The 22911-nt window shown below is 32.3% G+C and overlaps 2 protein-coding genes across 3 annotated transcripts; one reads left to right on the plus strand and one right to left on the minus strand.

Moving 5' to 3' along the window:
• On the plus strand, nt 3121–3639 carry LOC109721534 (F-box protein SNE-like). The gene has a single exon (XM_020249185.1). The coding sequence runs from the start codon at nt 3121–3123 to the stop codon at nt 3637–3639; it is 519 nt and encodes a 172-aa protein (XP_020104774.1).
• Nucleotides 6781–11599, minus strand: LOC109721843 (stress-associated endoplasmic reticulum protein 2-like). Of its 2 annotated transcripts, XM_020249650.1 has the most exons (4): nt 11457–11599; nt 9694–9850; nt 7533–7587; nt 6781–7179 (listed from the first exon to the last, which is right to left on the minus strand). In XM_020249650.1, the coding sequence occupies exons 1-4, from the start codon at nt 11457–11459 to the stop codon at nt 7086–7088; spliced, it is 309 nt and encodes a 102-aa protein (XP_020105239.1). In that variant the 5' UTR covers nt 11460–11599; the 3' UTR covers nt 6781–7085. The 2 variants fall into 2 exon arrangements, with proteins under 2 accessions (XP_020105239.1, XP_020105241.1); XM_020249652.1 differs by lacking the exon at nt 7533–7587.

Consider the following 22911-nt stretch of genomic DNA (forward strand, 5'->3'; position numbering starts at 1 on the left):
TGTCATCCTATAAATTAAACTGCTAATTTGGACATATATAAAGTATACATTAGTGCATCAATTTATGTATACAGTATAAAGTATACATTATTGCATTATTGCATATAAAGTATACTTTATATTACACACATATAAAGTATACATTATTGCATCAACTTATGTGCATGTGATGAAATATGTCAAATCACCACCTCTTCCAAGTTTTTTTAAAAAATTTTTTTTTTTATCCCTCTCATCTGCTTCGTAAGTAGAAAAGTAAAAAGCAAATTATTTGCTTCAGCAGTGACGTATTTAATTTGTGGCTTCAACAATTGACAACGGATAGGTTGATAATCAAGGAGTTAGCCGTTGGAACGCGTTTTCGAGTCCCTAACCAAACAAGAAGTCGCCCCCAAAAAAAAAAATAAAAAAATAAAAAAATAAAAAAAAAAAGAAAATGAAAGCGTCAAAACCAACGCCAATGCATAGGTCAAGGAGAAGTTAGCACAGTGCTAATTAATTCTTTGGCTAATTAATTCTTTGGGTTCAATGTGTTTAAGACTAATTTTGATTTGTTTACTCTCGTTTAATTGGACTAGTAGATAATGTAGCATTAGAGTCTAGTTCTCTATAAAAGCCTCTTTTTCAAGAGGGTGGTCCCAAGTTCTATTTCTACTCTATTATTTTATTATGAGGAGTGTTTCCATACTCTCTACTTTTTTTTTTTTTAACTATAATGAGATTATGCAGGTCATTTGAAGAGTAGTATCGAATATTAGGCACCCAAAGAGAAATATTTTAATCTTTTGATATCGGGATAATTAAGTGATTTTGCCCCACTTTAATTAAATTTATTTACAGCTTACATTTCAAATAGTCCTGCATAATCTCATTATTTTAAAAGATCAATTTTAGCTATTAAAATTTGAATGACTGTATAATTTTATTCTTAGAATAAATTTGAATTATAGTCTATATTTCTATTAAACCAAATATTTTTATGTTCCTATTATGTTCGAAGTAATTTGGCTAATGTGTTGAATAGACAAAGAAAAATCATGAAACTATCTCAAGCTGTAAAGGAAATTTAGTTTATATTTTATCCATAATTTTTTAAACCAAATAGAGAGCCCAAACCACTGGTATGAAAAAAAAAATACACATTTAAAATATTTACATAGTAAATATGTTTTCAAATTTTGTTTAATACTAATGTAAAATTATTGCCGAAATTAGTGAAAGGATATCAATCCAAAGTTTTCTTAGATTTTACGATGTTTAATTGCCCAAATACTCTCAGCATGAAGAAGTTAGTTGTAAACCTGCTACAAGTTATAATAATAATTTTGTCCTTTATGATCAACGATTAGGATCTTTTATTATGATTTATAAAATTAATTACCAAATCAACTCAAATGGCATGGTTTATTAATTCAAAATTTTCCACATTATTATTATCATTATTATTATTTTTGTTTTGAAAAGTCATATATATATATATATATATATATATATATATATATATATATATATATATATACAGGCTGCTAGGCTCTTAGGAGCACGAGGCCTCCTGCTCCTGAGTAGTTTTGATGATGAAATTTTCGAATCGACGATCGTCCGTTAGACTTTATCTAGCGCAATTGAAGTTTTTAGAAAATAATTTTTGTGATTTTTTTATATTCATTTATCTAGTGATCGAAAGGATTCAAAATCCATAATTTTTAAATGATTGATATTACTGTTTTTCAAGTTTAACGGTTAGAAGGTATTCAATCAGATGAAATTTGATACATAATTTCTTTATACGATCTACAACAAGGATCAATATTTTGATCGAATTTTTAGTGCTATATCACCACTTTTTATAGGATTTTTTATTTTCAGCCGTTAAAAAATTATTGATTTTGAATCCTTTCGATTGCTAGGTAATGATATCGAAAAATCGCAAAAATTATTTTTAGTAACTTAAAATACACTAGATCAAGTTTAACAGAGTTGATCGTCGATTCGAAAGCTCCATCGTCGAAAACGGCTCAGGAGAACACAGAGCCTGCTCTTATATTGTTGCTTATAAAAGGTGATACCGATGATGATAATATGTAGCAAAATGTAAGAAAAAGACACGGGTGATAATACAAATAATAAGATCAAGCAATCGAGTCACACATTTCTTTCATTACGGTTGTTTAAAGTTTTATTTTCTGCATTTAAATGCGTGCGACACAGAGAGAGGCCCCAAGAAATAAAAACACCAATTTTACGCATCTCAGTCTATCTCGTTGGCCCATTCTTTCGTGGCCCATCTCTTCGTCCGGCCGTGTACCCTCCCCTCCCCTCTCTCTCTCTCTCTCTCTCTCTCTCTATCGTCTCTCTCTCTCTCAACTAAAACCCTTTTTATGGCCTTAACACCCTCATTGTTATTATTATTATTTTCTAGGAGAAAATGTAAGGAAATCCCTAACTTATAGGCCTTTTCGGAATACCCTCCTCAACTTCGCTTTTTTTGGTTTTTTTTTTAATAACATTATATTAAGTTTGAATTTTTTTTTTTTTTTGACGTTGATTGTGTTTAATTGGCTTTCTAATTAAAAAGTTTACAAGTTTATTAATAATATAATTATTATTTAGTAAATATAACATAAATAATTATCTGCTTGATAACTAATCAAATTATCAATATTTGCATCGAGAGACTTTTTTTCTAAATAACTTATAGTTAAAGAAAAAGTCTACACTGTAACCACCAGATTGCGTTAAATATACTCCAAATTAATTCCATTCTATTGTGCCATATAAGATGATAAAAATTCTGATTGACACAACAAAATTATTTTATTCTTACACTTATTGGAAGATATTTTATTATTATTATTACTTAAAAAATATTTATACATTAAATATATAGAGTGTAAGATGTACACTATAAATTGAATGTATATGTAGCATTGCTCTTGTTTTAAGTCATAAGTCAAAGAAATCTCCTTCCTTAAATACCACCCGATAACTCGTATAATAGAGAACACTCCCTCCCTCCTCCCCCTTCACTCTCCTCTCCCTCCCCAAGAAGTTCTCCCTCAGTAAAAACCAAAAAAAAGAAAAAAGAAAAAAAGAACAACAACAATATCACAAGCCACGCAAATGGGAGCACCTACAACGTACCCGGATAAGGAGGAGGAGGAGGAGAGGAAGAAGGTGGGTGGGGCGGGTGCAGGAGGAGGAGGAGGAGGAGGAGGGGGGTTGAGGGTGACGGACGACGTGGACCTGCTGGGGGAGATACTGGGGCGGCTGGACGGGCGCTCCCTGGCGGCGGCCGCCTGCGTCTGCCGCGCGTGGCACGCGGCGGCCCGCAGCGACCGTGTCTGGGAGTCGCTCTGCCTCCGCCACCACGCGATATCCGCCTCCCCCTCCCCAGCAGCGGCCGCCCGCTCCGCCGTCGTCGCGGCGCTGGGCGGGTACCGCGCGCTCTACCGCCTCTGCGTCGGCCCCGCCCTCCACCGCCTGGCCGCCGGCCCCGACCTCTCCCCGCTCGCCCTCTCCCTCTCCCTCTCCCTCTTCTCCATCGACCGCTACGAGCGCCTCGCCGGCGGCCCCCACCGCCCCGCCTCGCTGCTCTTCCTCTGCAACCCCAACCTCAACTCCCCCCTCGACGTCTCCTGATCCCCCCGCCCCCGTTCATCCATTATTTACATTTATATTTACATTTATATTTATATTTATTTCATTTTGCAGCACTGCAAAGAATTATATATATATATAGAGAGAGAGATCATCGTCGTTATCAACTCGTAAGAGGAAAGATGTACGGGAATAACTCGTTACTTAGTTTCTCTTTTTTCCCTTTCCTTCGTCATGTAAATTATTATTACTACTACTTTATTACTTGCTTGCGAGGAGAAGTTTTAGGCGCTCTACATTAGTTTCATCTGCGTTGAACAAAGATTATATGAACATCGTCTTTCCAAACTACTAGTATGGGACGATGCGGATGGGCGCCACGTGGTGAGAATGCACCCATCCCAGCCCTCTCTTTCTCTTTATCTGCTTTTTCTCTTGGAAAATCAAGGCACGTGTTTTTTTTTTCTTTTGTTTTCTGTCCCCATCCATGCGATGGACATGCACTTGCCACACAGCGTTCATGTTCCCAAATTAGTTGGGAGACGATGCTTATATAATTTTTCAATGAAGATAGATAAGGCAATTAATGCTGTTGGTACACCTCAAAAGGTTTATAAATTTTACACTTTTTTTCATCTAATGATTTATGTATGTTATTTTTTATTAATTTTTGTTAATACTAAATAATTTTAAAAAATTTAAAAAGTATGCACCATATCTCTTCTTTTTGTTGGGGACCCCTCTCGCCCTAAAATCGGCCGCATTTGCATCCCTACTTGTCCGCAGTTTTAATCATCCAAATTTGGCTCTTTTTTTTTTTATTTTTAGCGAAACAACTTCAGAAATTTGATTCACTTTATTATGTGCCCTTACTGTCACTTGTGTTTTCTGATAGTATTGTTGGAGGAAAAAAAAAAAAGAAAAGAAAAAAAAAAAAGGAAGCTTGAGCTGTGTACTTTCAAATGATGCCTTGTTGGAAAATTTTTGATTTGTTATCATGTGTGAATTTTATAGATATCTTAAAAGTATTAAGTACATATTTTATATCATAGATTCGAATGCAGCTTCGACCCGTTATGATTTAAATTGGGAGCATAATTTTTGCATAAGAGCGATGCTATCTGTACATATTTAGACCAGATGTATATCTTATATCTCACTATTCAAGAGCTCTCCAACAAAAAATTGTAGGGAAGCTTCCCACTCTTTTTTTTTTTCATATTTTTTAATAGTACAAGCACAAACACAAGCGATAGTAACAATAACTAGAGTCAATCAAATTTCTTAAAATTATTTTGCTAAAAAAAAGAGCCTAATTTGGAAGATCCCAAACTACGTACACTTCATAGATTCAAATGCGGCCCATCCGGGGTGACGAGGGTCCCCAACTCCTGGCGGATTTTCTTGGCGGGTCGGAGCTCCCCACTCAAGTTTTGTTTGTAATGTCGGGAACAAAGTCTGTACCGTTGCTACCACCTATATAGAAAATTACAATGCACAAAAATAGGGAAACAATACTTTGCCTAAGTATTTCATTTAACATCAATGGAAAAACATACTAAAGATCTGGGACTGGTTGAGGAATTATCTAGCATAACTAGAATCTATACCACCGTACATAAATGTAGCGAAAATAGAATCTCTCGTAAATCAAAATAGACGATAACGATCATAGAAAACAAGTATGAGAATAATAAAGCAATATGTTGGAAATAATAGACAGCGAAAACTTACAAACCGGATAGCCAATATATCCGGGAACCCAAATCGAATCGGATTGCTTGTTTTACAAGCCTTTTTGGATCGTTCTTATCTCGATGCTTCTGGATCTCCCACGTCTCTCGCCTTCTCCCACGCGTACGCCTTACGCCACGGATCGTTTGCGGATTTGATGCGACGGATGCCAATCGAAGAGGGCTACTAGAGTCCTCTTCTATGTCCACACTTCAAAACCCCAGAAACGTAGGTGGATGACTAATAAAGTATATTTCACTTTACATTCCGGAAACATCCTTATAAGCCTTAACTTGAAATATTATTGGTCAATAAATTTTTCTTATAGAAACTCATAATACCCGATTTTTTTCTTAATTCTCTCCCTCTTTCTCTCCATATCCGGAGCTTTCCCTCCCTTCCCTGCTGTTGCCCTTTTTTGTTACATGGTGCACTGTACACCAAAATCAATAATTTTATTATAGAATCTTAAATTTAAATTTATTGATATATATATATATATATGCTATTTGAATAACACACTATCGAAAAGTATGAATTTAAAATAAAACTAATAAAACTTAATGTATCTTTTTAGATGTACATCCCCATATGTAATAGCATTTCTTTTTCTTTTTCTGATAAAAATTGTAGGTCATTAGACCGGGGACTAGGGATGAGAACGGATATGGATTAAATAGTGCTCAAATCCATACCCAGTAAAAATAGGCTTAGTCAAATATTAAACAAACACGGACATGACTAGAATATTTAAGAAATATATAGAGCTAAAAGCAAAATAATAATAATAATAATAATATATGAAAGCTTCTTAAGTTTTATAAAAAAAAGATAGAAAAATATTAAAAAAATTATGGATTCTAAAAAAATAATATTAAAAATAAATTTAAAAGAGGATGTAATATAATTGAAAATATATAAAAACTAGTTCTGAATTCGGATAATTTAAATTCAAATCCGAAGAACCATAGTAAACCGGAAACCTGAATTTGAAAAATATTCTAGTTTGAGGTTCAAATCCGAATCTTTATTTGAATCGTAATCGGTTACTAAATTCCAACCCATATTCAAAAAATTGCCGATTCGGAGGCTGATTGGATATTTTATCCAATCCGTTTTCGACGAAACCCCTTTTTAAGTATTTGCTCCACCAGAATTGATTCCCGGGACATGAGATGTAGCCTCCAAAGATCCATCTAGCCAACTAGTCTAGAGTTAGCTGATTCACCTTTCCCATGAATGAGATGTACATTTTGATAAGAAAATTCATTTTTAAATAGTTCTTAAAACAAATTAGAAATTAATCAAAACTAATGTAACCTAAGATTTAATAGATCTTAAATTTTTAGATTTAATGAATTTCATTAATATATGTCGCACTCTAAAGCCCCGTCCAAGGCGAAACTCCCCCAACCCGAAAAACAGAAAACTTCTTTCTATCAAGGGAAAGAAACAAACTACAAATACATGCTAGCACTTTTTCCGAACGTCAGTTTTTACATATAATTGTTCTACCTCACAATTTGTGAATGATTACCAGAGACATTTTCCCTTGCCATGTCGCAAACCAAAATATAATTAGCTCGATACCGAGGGTTACGCAGCGTCACAGCCACAAACGGGGAATGTTAGGTTTCAATTTCTCACATCTCGATTGACAAATTTTCAGACAAGCTGTCTCGCCCAGAAACAAGCAACAAAAATATGGACAAGAAGAGCTACAAGCAAAATGTGTACTTATAGTATATCTAGGTCTAGCTGCTAGTGAGAGCACAAACCATCTTTGCCATCTGCTTCGCCATTAAGCCATCCCGCCGCTTGTGGCCATCCGAATAATCTGGAATATAGCTGCCACCACCGAAGCATAAAACCAATATCAGCATCAAGCAAACCACCGTAACACAATTATTAGGTTCTTGTAAAATATATTTGACTAAAGAATTTCGTCGTCGGCAGATTAGATTAGTCGATTGCGGCGCACAAAATGAGAGCATCATGCTTGCACTGTAGGTCCCGTTTCGCATCTGCGATTGGATTGAATCGGATAAGATGGAGAGTAATGTTGGGAGTGAGGGAAGGTTTAGCAGCACGGAGGGTTGGAGCGGAGGTGGTGGGATGCAATGGAATATTGCCACATCCAATAACGTTTAATCCCAGTCTCTATGGTGATATTTACTAATCCCATTCCGGCAAGACCTCACCTTCTCCGATTTGCTATATTCCCCCTCTTTCCCCAATATCGTTTCATCGTCTGGCCTATTCAATCCAACTCAGGGTGTCAAACAGGACCTAAAAGTTTAAGAAAGAAACTGACACAAACTAGAGTCCTAACTAGCAAGTCATTAGGTGGATCAAATCATGACTTAACCAAGCAACTAAGCGAAAGCTTAAGAAAACAATTAATAAAAAATTAGAAAGAATCAATTGGAATCTAACAGCGGTTTATGTGGAAAAGTGAATGGTTGAGTATGAGTAACAGACAATCATCATAATTTGCTGACTGTTGTTCTACACATTCATCATCCTGTAGGAAAAAGTGGTTGAGAGAAACAAAAGCTTAAAAACACATGTAGAAGACTTAGAATCAATTGGAATCCAACAGCGGTTTATGTAGAAAAGTGAATGGTTTAGTCTAAATAACAGACAATCATCATAATTTGCTGACTGTTGTTCTACACATTCATAATCCTGTAGGAATAAGTGGTGAGAAGAATAAGGTTAGAAGTATTGTGTAATTACTAATTTTTGTCAAACCCAGTAACAAAAAAAAAATTAAGAACTACTGTTTAGAGTCCGGTTGCTATATTATCGGTAGCCTGGAAGCCTCCGTGCTACCAAGTTATTTTCAATGATGCGGGTTCCAAATCGACGATCCGCTCCGTCAAACTTGATCTACACTATTGAAATTATTTGAAAACTAAATTTTATAATTCTTTGACATTATTTACCTGTCAAACAAGTAGTCTAAAATTGAACGGTTGAAAATAATATCTCATAAAAAATGATGATAAAAGACTTGAATTTAAGATTAGAGATACTGATCTTTCTCTAAATAGTGAAAAAAATTTCTATAAAAATTTTATCAGATTTAGATTGTTTTACACCGTTACATCACATCGATCATTAAAATTGTTAATTTTGAGACCTTTTGATTACTAGCTAAATAATGTCGAAAAATTATGAAATTAGTTTCCAAATACTTTCAATAGTGTAGATCAAGTTTAACGGAGCCGATCATTGATTTGAAAACGGATCATTGAAATCAACTTGGTAGCATGAAGGCCTTCGTACTACCGATAGTATATTAGCGTAGCTCCTACTGTTTAAATAGAAAAATCAAGTTCTCTAAATAGGAAGATGTTTATCATTGTGTAATTGCTATCAACTTCGACACACACTCCCAAAGAGTTACAACTACTATTTTCATATTAAACCAAGATGTACAAATTTGGTAGAATTACTATGTTGGTTTCTATTATTACTTGGATCAGAGTGGAGACAAATGCCGGTACGAACAACTAAAGTGATTCAAGAACTGCACCAAGAGAGAGAGAGAGAGAGAGAGGAAAAAGGAAGATCCTAACAGATTCTTTATTTGTAAAGATTCAACATAAACTGGGGGAGAATTAACAATTCATGGCAGCTGGAGATGATCTAATGATATCTTCATGATTTTCTAAAAGGAGCTAAATTTCTCTAGCCAGAAAGACCATAAAAGAAGAAATTTTCAGTTCCGTTCAACATCAGGAAGATTGCTTTCTAGTGAGTGCCTGCTATTCGAGTATCAATTACAACGGCTTTCCATCACCTAGCCTCTTCGAAAGAAAGATGCAATTATGCAATACAGAAAATGGGCAAAATATTTTGATCACACAAGATCATATACTAACATATATTGGAAATAAATCTAGCAAATTATATCTGGGCCTTTACGGTAGATTAAGTTATGTTAATTTGGACTTCTATCAACAAGTAACAAGTAATGTCATGCTTTATATAGGGCCCGACCATATAAAGCATAGTTGATACTCAAATTAACAAGAATAAAAGTGTGCATCCTGCTAATTCCCGCCTATTGATTTGCACTGCTAGGTAGGCGCATCAAAGCATCAAAATTTCTATAGTTGACTGCAGTAGAAGAAGGATAGGATTCAAGATGACCGCATTCCATTGACCTTCATATAAAGAGCTAATCACATTACTGCTTTAAGAACAAAAGCCATTGATCTTCAAATACCAACCTAATTACTAGATACTACCCCGTCCATGACAATGACAAATGTAAAAGCGAGAATAAAATTTAGAAAATGGCACTTAAAAACATAGACACAAAGTAAAGCAGAGGAGATTAGAATAACGTACATGATCCAACGACCACAAAAATGAAAAAGCCGATAACGATAGGTCCAACAGGATAATCATTCCCTTTCTTCACTGTCACCTCAGGAACAGATCCTCTCTTTGTAATATTCTTCTGAAACTTCGCTACTTTCCTATCAGCAAGACGCCTGGAAGTAGTCTGTCCGAAAAAGGTTCCATATCAAACTTAATCAGCTATAATCAAAAACCAAACGAGATAACAGTTGATCTGCTAATTTCAAGCTATTCTAATCCACAAACTTCAGCATGCCGAAATTATCTTTATTTCTACAAAAAGAAAATTTTGAACCAACAATCCTCAAATTCCTAAGAGGTTCTCCAATAACACCCACGGCATTGAGAAAATTGAAACATAAGAAATAGGGATTAGCTCCCTTGTGGTTTAGCGCATTTTCAATCTGCTACCCTATGGTTTGAAAAGTTTCATTTTGCAACCTTGTTGTTCTATGACTTTTGTCTTTTTTTCACCATAAAGACTTGCTGTCCAGTAGTGTATTAAAGTACTAAAATTTATAAACCACAACGTAGTAAAGTGATACATTTTATAAATCACAGGGTGGTAATGTGAAAAACATAGACTAGTAAATTGGTATAGTTTGTCACCTTATGGTTTGTAAAATGTATCACTTTATTATGATATGGTTTACAAATTTTAGTACTTTAAGACCTCACTTGACGGAAGGTAATTACAGTGCTACAAAGAGAAAACCATATATAAGGTAACAAAGTGAAACTGTTTAAACAACATGTCAAAGTGAAAATGCACAAAACCATAGGGCGACAAATTGAAGTTTTCCCTAACAAATAATACTCTCGACTCAATTTGTTTCAGGAACAGCAGAGAAATAACTCAACCTATCACCTTATTCTACCAAACCAATATGATACAAAAGGGGATTGTTGTTCTAATCTAACTAGTTTATTCTAGAAAAAAAAAAAAAAGGGGGAACAACAATCCCAACCTCCCCTATGAATAGGGTTGTACCCCTTCTTTCTCCCTGCTTCCCCATAATCATTACATATTCCTCATTGTTAAACCTACCCCTGCCATATATCACCTATTCACCAATATTAACTATATGGTGTTGAAATCTCAGCTCATTTCGAGAACATGAAAAATACACCGATCAAAAATCAGCTTTTACAACTACACAAACAATTGAAAACAGCGAGCGTTGTGATAAGATGTACATCAATCGACTCCATGTTTTTCGAGAGAAAATCCTTCTATACTACAACAATTCGTAAATTTCTTGCCAAATATTTGCATTAACATATGTAATCTAAGACCCCGAGTTGAGCTATGATACTATTGATATAGTATTTGCTATCTACTTTTAGCCCTCGGATCCATAATAATACCCCCACCAAATCGTAAATCCTATGCATCCAAAGGACAAAAAATAGATAGCAAACACTATTCCTCAACTATCCCTCTATTGTCAATAACATGATAGTTTTACACATTTATAGCAAAAGAGGCATCTCCAACTCTTTAAGATCAAGACTCTTTTTGTCGAAATTCCACCTCAACAAGAACAGATCTGATCCATCAGGATAAAATTATAGATCAGAGTACCACAAATTTCACATATACCCTAAATAACTCAAAATTCAAGGAAAAAAAAGAGAAAAAAAAGGGGAAATTGAAATTTCCCTTTTTTATTTTGTTAATAAGATCAGGAATCGAGAACCATGTCGATGAAATTAGCATTTACGAGCGAAAATTCTAGGGTTTCGCTTACCATTGGGACGATGGAGAGGGAGCGGAGTCGAGGAGGTATAGGGAAAAGCTGCGAAAGGAGGGGGTACGCGAGAGAGAGAGAGAGAGAGAGAGAGAGAGAGAGGCGTTTTCGATCGAAGACGCACCCACAACCGTAGCAGTGCTCTTATTTATTTGGATTAATTACATAACTGGTCCTAACTTGTTTTGATTTTTCAATTGAGTCCCGAATTATTTATATTTTGTAATCGGAGCCTCCAACTCCTATAAATTTTTGAATAAACTTCAAATACAGTTTCACGATTTTTTACTTTAATGTCTTTTAGTTTAAAACGTATCATTTTAGTACATATAGTTTTTTTTTTTTTTTTGGCACCCCCGTTAACTCTTTATTAAATCATATATAAAAAATTTCAGATACTCTACCTATAGTTTATTAAATATTCAGTTTACTACTATGTAATTTACCAAATTTTTTCTTTAGTATGTGATTTTAATTTTATCACTGATTTAATCAAAAAATTAATGAAGGGATAACACAAAGAAAAAAATAAAACCATAAGCTACTAAAATAAGTAAGTGCGAAACTAAAAGGATGATATGCAAAGTTTTTTTTTAAATTTGTTCTATCATATCTCTATTGTTTATACTTATGTTATAATTGAGGAATGTTGACACCTGAGTTTCGACACCGCACCGTGTTGGCATAGTAAAATTATAGGGATAATTGCCTATATACCTCTTATGCGTATGGAAATATCCGATCTATCCCCCCCTTTTTTTTTTCTTTCTAAAATGCCCCTCATATGTTCCACCGTTATTCCAAAATACTTCTGCAGTTAGTCCCTGTTAAACTAACTCGGGTTAAACATGGATTAAATGTATATCAGAGTTAAAACATAATTAAAATACCTATTTTGCCCCTACCTTATTAAACTATTCCCTTAATTTATCCTCTCTTTCTCTCCGGCCAAATTTATCGCTCCCATCGTCGTCCTCCTCCGCCTTGGCCGGCGCCGGGTGGACGAATCCCCCTTCTTCGACGGCGTCTTCGACCTCGCCTTCACCCCTAGCTCGCCGGCGCGCTCTTCCCCATGAGGTTTACCGTCGAGATGGAGCGCACGTGGAGCCAGGGCGGGCCATCGTGCTCGCTCTCGAGTGGTGGCCTTCGTCCTTGTCCTCGTACGGCAGCGCGGAGCAATAGGTGTGCGCGCAGTCCACGAGGACCAGTTTGGCTAGTGGACCGGATGAGAGGGAGGTCCACGGTGGACCTCCCTCCTCATTATATATATATATATATATATATATATATATAATATACTTATATATATACCACATCGTCGCCCCCCAGGTGCTCGATCTAAAGTCTAAACCACCCCTATTAGCTGTACATATCATCCTGTCACTAATGACAATTATTAAGTAATTAGCGCTTAATTATTTAATAACTATGTTCCTGTAAATCAACTGTCGTGTTTTCTGATGATAATAATAATAATAATAACTAATAGATTTATTCATATAGTATTTTATTTTTATATAGAAATATTATTATATAATATTTTATTTATAAATTTGTAATTATTTATTAATATTTTTAAATATATAACTCTTATATATTATTAATATATGTTTATTATAATTTTAAATATATTTAATCTATATATAAAAATTATAATAATAATAATATATATAGTATATTTGTTATTATATATTTATTATATAGCCGAATTTTTTATTCCGAATTTTTAATTGGTGAACGTATAATACCCGTATACCCGAATAATTGCCGAATCCCATTTTCAGCCATATTTTTCAACGAATTTAAAAATTAAAAAACGAATTTTATCCGAATTATATCTGTACCAAATTTTTGCCGAATCCGAATTAACTAACTATGCCTCCAGCCACCAAGGTTGGTTCAGCTGCGATCGATCGCATTCGTTCATCTGCTCGCTTCCGACGTGCTTAATTAATTAATTATTTGAATGACAAATAAAAAAAGTATTTGCTATATGAAGAGTATATAAGAAAAATTAGTTACGGTACAAGGGTATTTTAGAATGGGCAAAATGGTAATTTTTAAGAGATAACGGCAACTCACTAACAGAACTTAACTCCAAAGGTATATTAGAAAGACTTGAAACATAAGAAGGATATTTTCAATATTAGCGTTCTAAGAGGGATAAGTAAGAAAATCGGAAATATTTCAGGGGTATATAAGCAATTGCCCCATTATTAGTCTTTAACCTCTTTTCAATTTTTTAATTAGATAAAAATTTTAACCAAGTCTCTATTAGTTTAACAGTCAATTAATCTATTACTATATGCTAAGAAATAATTAAAATTATCAAATTTCAAAGTCATCAATGGATTTTTGGTTAAATTTTTATTTTTTATTATAATTATTTTAAATCTGAAAATCAAAAGGTTTATTAAAGTTGACTAGGTCATTTCAAATGCGTATATGTTAATGGGTCATTTCAAATGGCATATAGCTGAATGGGTCTCTATACATTTTTGCCGTATCATCTTTCTAATAATGGAGCACGTGCATATCAGATGGGATTTCTTTTTTTCTTTTTTTTTCTAATTGCACCAATTCATTAGTACATCAGCGCCTACATGTCAATATATATCCATCAATTATACAGGAAAAAAAAAACATAATAGAGATATAACCACACAAATTTAAAGAGGTTGGCAAATAAGAATTCAATCGAAATGAAAACCGTTAGTAAGACAATGGAAAAAAAAAAAAAAAATTATAGAGGTTGAGAACTTAATTAACAAAAAGAAAGTTGAACACTTAATTGAAAAAGGGGAAAAAATTGCAGACCAGTGTTATTCTAATTTTTTTTAAGCTAAATATTTCATTAAATTAGCTATTATTGGTTGATTAGTTTGGGTTAATTTACTATAAAATGATTAAAACTTTTAAAGTTGATAAAATTATTGAATGTTCTGGTAAAATCTCTAATTCTTTTGATTAAGATCGCCTAATTTGGAAGAAGCAAAAGCTTAGGTGTGTCAATCCAAAAAAAAATATTTGAGTGGTATATTTTATAATGGCCTGTGTCTGGAGGGGACCTATACATTTTTACCTTTTCCCTCGACATTCTCTTAATTTAAAAATTAAATTATTCTAATTATTTTAGTTAAAAATATTATTAAACTTAATAACTTAGATATCTTGCCTAACTCAACTCTGAGAGCACAAATTCTCGCAGAAACCGGCAATCCAGCTCGATCTCTGGTGAATATAGTAGAATGTATATCATCAGCCGATCATAAGGTCGATTATTAAGGTGTAACTACATTTGAAACACATCACCAGCTATTCCTAGCACAAGTGGCAAAAAACATAATGATTGGTATTCGAGATTCCAAGTTTGAATCCTAGTTGATTTATATTTTTAACTAAATTTATTTTTTAAAAAAATAAACGAAGCGGAAAGTTTGCTACATTTCTCTTAAAAAAAAAATAAACAAAGCGAAAAGTGTGCTGGTGGCCAAACCCTTCATTGTGATGACCAATGATCACATGTCCTGCTGATCAGGTTTTTCCTTGGGTTGTTCAACCACCTAACTGCCCTGTAACAGAAGGTCGAATTGGACTAAGTCACATTTGAAATAGCAAGAGGTCAGATTGGGCCGAATCATATTCGAAGTGGCAGGAGGTTGGTTGGCCCGAGTTATAATCGAGAACCATGGAGACTGCGTTTGTACGCTTTAAATAAATTGGTTGCATTTTTCTTAGTTGTTTTTGGAATCAATGATAAGTGCCAATGATCAAACACTAGTGGTGCTACGTCGGTGGAGAATTATTATTCGGTGGGTTATGTTTACAATAAAAATTATATTTATAAATTTATAAAAAAATTTACAATAAAATTTAAAATTCACTTATTTATGGTTAAAAAATAAATAATTCTCTAATGGTAACAAACTAGGAATAAATATGAATATATCTGTATATTCTATAATATAGATGTAAAACTTATACCCTAACCGAGTTGAGCTATAATACTATCGGTAGTAAACAAGCCGTTTTACTACCGATTTGTTTTTGATATAGAGCTTCCAAATTGACGATCGGCTCCGTTAAATATGATCTAAACCATTTAAACTACCTAAAAATCAAATTTCACGCACTTTCGATATTGTTCTTTTATCCATCAAGTGAACAGAAAAATGAATGGCTAAAAATGAATACTTTTTAAAAAATGATGATAGGAATCTTGTAATCAAGATCAAGAGTATAGATCTTGTCTTAAATAGTTTAAAGAATTTTCTCACAAAAATTCAATTGATTTGGATATCTTTACGCCGTTAAACGAGAAAACGCCTCTTATCGACCATTAAAATTACAAATTTTGAAACCCTTTGATCATTAGGCAAATGATGTCGAAAAGATTTAAAATTTGATTTCTAAACACTTCAAGTAGTATAGATCATGTTCAACGGAGCCGATCGTCAATTTGGAAGTTCTATCATCGAAAACAAATAGGTAGTAACACGGCTCGTTTACTACCGATAGTATTCTATCTAGCTCAACTCACCCTAACATGTTTGTGCTTACTTAGTTGTTAGATATGTTAAGCAATTTTGGCATTTCAGTTTTTCTTAAACTAAGATTTTCAATAAGAAAATGTTTTATCATTATTATTTGAGAAAATCATATTATTTTACTTAGCTAAATATTTAGTTGACTATGGTGCTTTCAATTGTTTAATATTTAGATTAACATTTTAACTATTTTTAATTCTTAGATTAATATTTTCTCAAACATTAGATTAATTTTATTTCCCTATGAGATCACAAAAATTAAGGAGAACACTAAATCATAAGGAGACCACTATCAACCCAACCTTATAATTCTTGATCTAAGAGTCAAAAAATCAAAAACACAAACTCTTTTATACTTTCGAAAGTATAGCTGTTCTACATATAAAACTAATATTTGGTATGAGTTTTAAAAGAAATATTATCTAAGCACTATTACATACTAAATTATTAAAGAATAAAATATATTAAGAACTCATTAGCATCTATCTATACTACTTATAAAAGCGTGAGTTTTGAAATTTTTTTCTTTCCAAAAATGTCTCTATCTTTTTTACTAATATTGTCATGTCCAGTGAATTTCAACCACTCATTTTAAATAAATCTTTAAATAATAATTTATTCTTAAATATAGATCTTAAGTTTTCGCCATTAGATCTCATCCAACGAATAAAAATAAAAGTATCTGTCATTTTTGTTGACAAAAATACCCTCTATATCCGTTATCTCCTATCTACGCCCCGTTTCTCATATTTTTTTTTCCTACCAACCATACGTAAAACTAAATTTATCTCTTATCTAACGTAATACCCGTCAATCATGCAATACCTTCGCTAATCACGTAATACGTAAAATTAAATTTATTTGCTGCCAACATATAGTATTCAAAATTAAAATTTAAATTTGTAATGCCCGCATAAATTTAATACCCGCGAATTTGATAATTTGAATTTTAATTTATGATAGTAGGTTTTTCCTTAAATAAAATAGTAGATTTAATTTTGACGAGTATTAAAATTTGGCGCGCCATAAAAGCGTTAAATATTGTTAAAAATATTTTAATACCCCAAATCAAAACTAAATCGTTAATTAAATATAATTTTAAATATTTTTAACAAAATATTCAATATTTAAATAATGCGTCGTAAAAGCATAGAATATTTTTTAAAAAAATTAATACCCGCCCAATCAAAACAAAATCGTTAATTAAATATAATTTTAAATATTTTTACCAAAATATTCAACACCAAAATATTCTCCGTGTTCTCAAATATAAAATATATTTTATCTATTTTAAATAAATCTTCAAATAATAATTTATTCTCAAATATAGATCTTAAGTTTTCGCCATTGGATCTCATCCAACGAATAAAAATAAAAGTATCTGTTATTTTTGTTGACAAAAATATCCTTTTTTTCAAATATTTTTTTCTACCCAACAATCATGTAATACGTAAAACTAAATTTATCTCTTATCTAACGTCCTACCCGCCAATCACGTAATATCTCCGCTAATCACGTAATATGTAAAATTAAATTTATTACATATCCAAACATTTTCTCAAATATTTTTTTTCTCAAACGTAATACCTACCAATCTAAGTACCAAAATTAAATTTTAAATTTGTAATGCCCGCCAAAATTTAATACCCGCGAATTTGATAATTTGAATTTTAATTTAAAATATTTCTCTTTTTATCATTTCACATGAATAAAATTATTAAGAACTAATTATTTGGATGGATTGAAGTATGAATTGAATTAGATTGATTTTCTAGGACAAGATAATGCTAACACACATTGGCATGAAAAAATTATTAATAACTAATTATTTGGATGGATTGAAGCATGAATCGAATTAGATTCATACTCTAGAACAAGATAGTGCTATAACACACATTGGCATTTGGAGAGACACTATTGTAAACAATTCAGTTGTTGTATAAAAATAGTGCACTTTAATATCGATAATTAGGATAAATGTACTTTTTAATATTTTATTTTTTTGTGGTATTTTAAATTTATTTATCAGGATCAATTTAGCAAAATTTTATAAGTAAAATTGTGCTTAATCCACCTATTCCAAAAACTCAAGAAATAAAATTAAGCTAAATTTTTTACTTATATGAATTCTTATTAAATTTACATTTTTTTTAATTTTATCTATTCTGATGATTTACTAATATTTATTTTATTATTTTTCTTACTTACAATGCAATTTGTACGGAAGGGGAACTAATGGTGACATTTTCAATTAGTTTAGTGACGAATTTTGTATTTTTTTTTAATGATACCATGATAGATTTTGTGTTCTTTCTTTTATGATATTGTAATTCTATTTTTTATTTCTATCATTTTATTTTAGTAATGATTAAATATTATTTATCGAATCTATAATATTTATTTATAAATTTTTTTTTTTAGTATTTGTGTGACGTGCGTTGCACGTGCACTTAACTAGTACTAATAAAAGCGTGAGTTTTGAATTTTTTCCTCTTTCCAAAAGTATCTCTATCTGTTTTACTAATATTTTCATGTCCAGTCATTTTCAACCAATCATTTCAAATAATTATTTAAATAATAATTTATTTCAAATATATATCTTAAGTTTATGCCATTAGATCTTATCCAACGAGTAAAAATAAAAGTATATTTCACTTTTGTTGACAAAAATATTCTTAATATCCGTTATCTCATATCTATGTATTTCTCAAATATTTTCTTTCTATCCGTACATAGAATTAAATTTATCTCCTATCTAACGTAATATCCGCCAATCCGCCAATCACGTAATACGTAAAACTAAATTTACTTCATATCTACGTGTTTTCTCAAATATTTTCTTTCTCAACCACAAATTATGTAATACTCAAAATTAAATAAATTTTAAATTTTGAATTACGCATAAATTAAATCTACTATTTATGCTATCTACCTGTTTTCTTAAATATTTCATTTTATAATACCCGCCAATCACATAGCACTCAAAATTAAATTTTAAATTTTATTTTAAAGTTTGAATTAAGCATGAATTAAATCTACCATCTACGCATTTCCTCAAATATTTTCTTTCTAATATACCCACCAATCCTTTCTCATGCACGCCAAAATTTAATACCCGTCAATCTGATAATTAAATTTAATACCCGTCAATCTGATAATTTAAATTTTAATTCATAATAATAGATTTTCTAAGTAGATTTAATTTTGGGATATTAAATTTTGGCGTGCCATTTAAGCGTAGAATATTACTAAAAAAATTTAATACCCGTCCAATCAAATCTAAATAGTTAATTAAATATAATTTTAAATTTTTTTAGCAAAATATTCAATATTTAAGTAAAATCCGTCAAAATATTTTACACGTTTCTCAAATATAGAGCATATCTTAATATTCTCGCATATAATATCTATAATACTCAATCTTTATCTTATTATAATACTTATCACACATACAATACATCTTTTTTCGGTATTTTCTCATTCTCACCTATAAGTATATTTTTTAGTAATATCCTTTTTCACTTTCACCTATATTTTTTCAAATATTATCAAATATTTTTTTTAATAATATCCTTTCTCATTCATTGCCGACACATCGTCATCATCCTCCTCATCGTCATCGCCAACGGTGGCATATTGTTGCCTTCGCTACCTTTGCCACAGTTAAAGAGGTATTTTCATCCAATCTGAAATTTTTTTAATGTTCTTTTATACTATTTTTAGCATATATATATTTTTTTTATTTACTCATTTTCATCTATACATTTCTCAAATATCTATACATTTCTCTCAAATATAAAGTATATATTTTTTTGTAATATCCTTTTTCATTTTTATCTATATTTTTTTTAAAATATTCTCAAATTTTTTTTTAGCAATATCCTTCTCATTTGTCCCTGTCGCTGGCACCGACATATCGTCATCGTCCTCCTTATTATCACTGTAATCACCGGCGCCGGCACATTGTCGCCTTGGCCACCTTCACCACAGTTAGAAAGGTATTTTGATCCCACTAGAAATTTTCTCTTTTATTTTTTTAATGTGCCTTTATATTGTTTTACTTCTTTAAGTTTTTTTTCATGATTTTTTATCTATCATATTGGGATTGGGGCTAAACTTAAGCAGGAAAAAAAAATTGCTATTTGAAATTTGGATTGCTTAGATTAAATATGGGCAAGCCTGCTTAATTTTGGCCTTTAGCATATTTAAATTTCTACTTACAATTGTGATAAACTCTTCGGCCTAAACTAAAGAACCTACAAAAAACTAATTGATTTGGGCTTCAACTTATTTAGATTGTAATTTGAACTTAAAATTGTTTAGATCTGAAATAAATTTATTAGGACAAAATAAAATACTCCAGAATGAAAGATTTAAATTGATTTGGGTTTGGACTTGCCTAGGTGTACTAAATTTATCTATACTACTTATAAAAGAGTGAGTTTTAAAATTTTTTTCTTTTCCAAAGTGCTATCCCCTATTAATATAATTCCAATCATATACTAACGATATCATTCATTCAACTTTTATGATATAAATCACAGCCGTACAATTTTTATTTTATTTTCAAATTATCATAAAATATATTAATTCTTAGTCATTGGATATAATTCTTATATTCAATGGCCGACGAATTAAATATCCGTCATTTTTTTTATCTAAATTGTCCTCAGACAATGCGTATTAAATTTAAATTTACAAATTTTGGATATCAAATTTGAATAAACAATTAAATTATTTAATTACGGTGAATCAAAATTAAATTTCAAATTTCAAAGTAAATGTGAATTAAATTTTGACGCTTTTAGTTTAAACAATATACTTAAAATTTAAATTTATTAGAATTCAAAAAATATATAAAAATAATATAGGATATTGCAGATATTTTCTAAAATAATATAACATATAAATTTATAAATATAAATTTTATTGTAAATTTTTTTTGTAAATTTTAAAATTTTAAAATTCATACCACCAATAACTATTAAAATTTAAAATATAAATATAAATTTAATTTAATTGAATGTGACGTGTATCGCAAGTACTATAACTAGTAACATAAAATGCATCACTTTATTTTCACTTCTTTTTAATATTTATCTTAAAAATAATTTATTTTTGAAAATCGTTTTATATAACGTGAATTAAATCATATGTTTTAACACAAAAAAAATATTAATACAAGAATTTTTTTTTGAGTTTCAAAAGAACACATATTTAAACAGGTTAAAAAACTCTATATTTTTAAAGACAGCATGTTGTATATTTATAATACTTACTTGCAAATATTACACTACTTATGAATAGAAAGTCGGTGACGAACTACTTTTGATAAAAAAAAAAAAAACTCAACAACCCTTTTGGTCTTAAAACTCTCTAAGATTCCAATTTTTCAAACGAAAATCTGGATTCTAAACTCTGTTACATCTGCCCAAATAAAGAGAAGAGTATTAGAGGTCGTAGTAGGAGAAGAGTAATTAGGAGAGTCAATAAGAGAAGAGGAAAAGAGGAGAGCTTAGCTTTTTTCTTGTTGAAGCTTCAGAACCAGGGGCGGTCGGCCGTGGTGATCGAGAAAGGGCGAGGAGCTTCGTTGATGGGCGGAACAAAGAAGGAGCGACAGCAGGAAGCGGAAGCTCGAAGCAGAGTTAGGCTTTGGGTCGGAGCCTCAGATTTCCGGAGCGGAGGAAAAGGCGAACCCAAGAACCGCCGGGCTGTGGATAGTTAGGAGACGGGCGAACCGACGCCCGCTTGCCCGCATACAGGTGGATTGGGCGGCCCGGCTCGCGGATCGGGGCGAGAAGGCGGACCCAAGACTCGTCGGACTATCGATAGTACGGAGAAAGGCGAACCGGCGGCCGCTTACCCGACTACCAGGCATTCTTGGACCGGACCAGCCCGCTCTGGCCCACATTTCCATCGAATTCGGTCCACGAGGAATCAGAAGCCCTTCTTGTATTTCAATTCTCAGTTTAGTACTATTCAATTTAACAAATTGCATTGTAGTCCATTGTACAAGGGAATAAATAGACAGATTGTAACTGAACTCGGAGATTATTATGGAAATTGATATTTTCTTCTACTCTCATCTTCTTCCTTCACCTCTTCTCTGACTCAATACCTCTTCTATTCTTCCCTTATCTCTCTCTTTTTTTTCAATCCCATCCTTTCATTTTTATTCTTTGATCCCACTGCGTATGTTTGGATGCGGCAGTCATTGTGATGCTTATTTGATAAGACCATCGTCCTCAACATCGTCCTCGTCTTAGCAAAATATCACCATAGACGGGTTGCGTAGAGTCAGGTACGTTACAATTGGTATCAAAGCAGTTTGATCCCAGGACACTGTGTGGTGAAATCGCTTCCTAACTCCAATCGTAGCATTATCGAGTTTAATCGCGAGTAAATTTCTGCGCTGCCAAATCTGATTCGAGATTGGGTTTGGATAAAAGAAATCACCACAGAAATAACCCTAAATCGAATCACGATTAGAGGACACCCCCTTAATCCTCAGATCCATAGTATCCCATTGGGCAATAACTTAACCAATAGGATCAGCCCTCCGGAAACCATCATAAGGCAACCAATCATTCAAACCAAGATTCATTTCTTGCGAAAAATACTTTTCTGAGCATCAAGATTGGGGGCAATCGAGCATTAAGTTTAAATTTAATCCAAATGAGTATTTAGAAGAAATAGAAATGGCCGAAGGAACTAGATTGAGATATCTCAGTGATCACCTCCGTTCCTTAGAAGAAAGGTTCCAGAAATTGGGGGCCGAGCATCAAACAGAGATGGAAGTACTCAACCATTAGATCGCTGAAGTAAAAGGGACTGGGCAGCGACTATATGAAGTGTTGTTACATTTTATTATTAAATGTTAATTTTTTTTTTTATAACATTTGCATTGA

The sequence above is a fragment of the Ananas comosus genome, linkage group 15 (assembly GCF_001540865.1).
Source record: "Ananas comosus cultivar F153 linkage group 15, ASM154086v1, whole genome shotgun sequence".
Lineage (NCBI taxonomy): Eukaryota > Viridiplantae > Streptophyta > Magnoliopsida > Poales > Bromeliaceae > Ananas > Ananas comosus.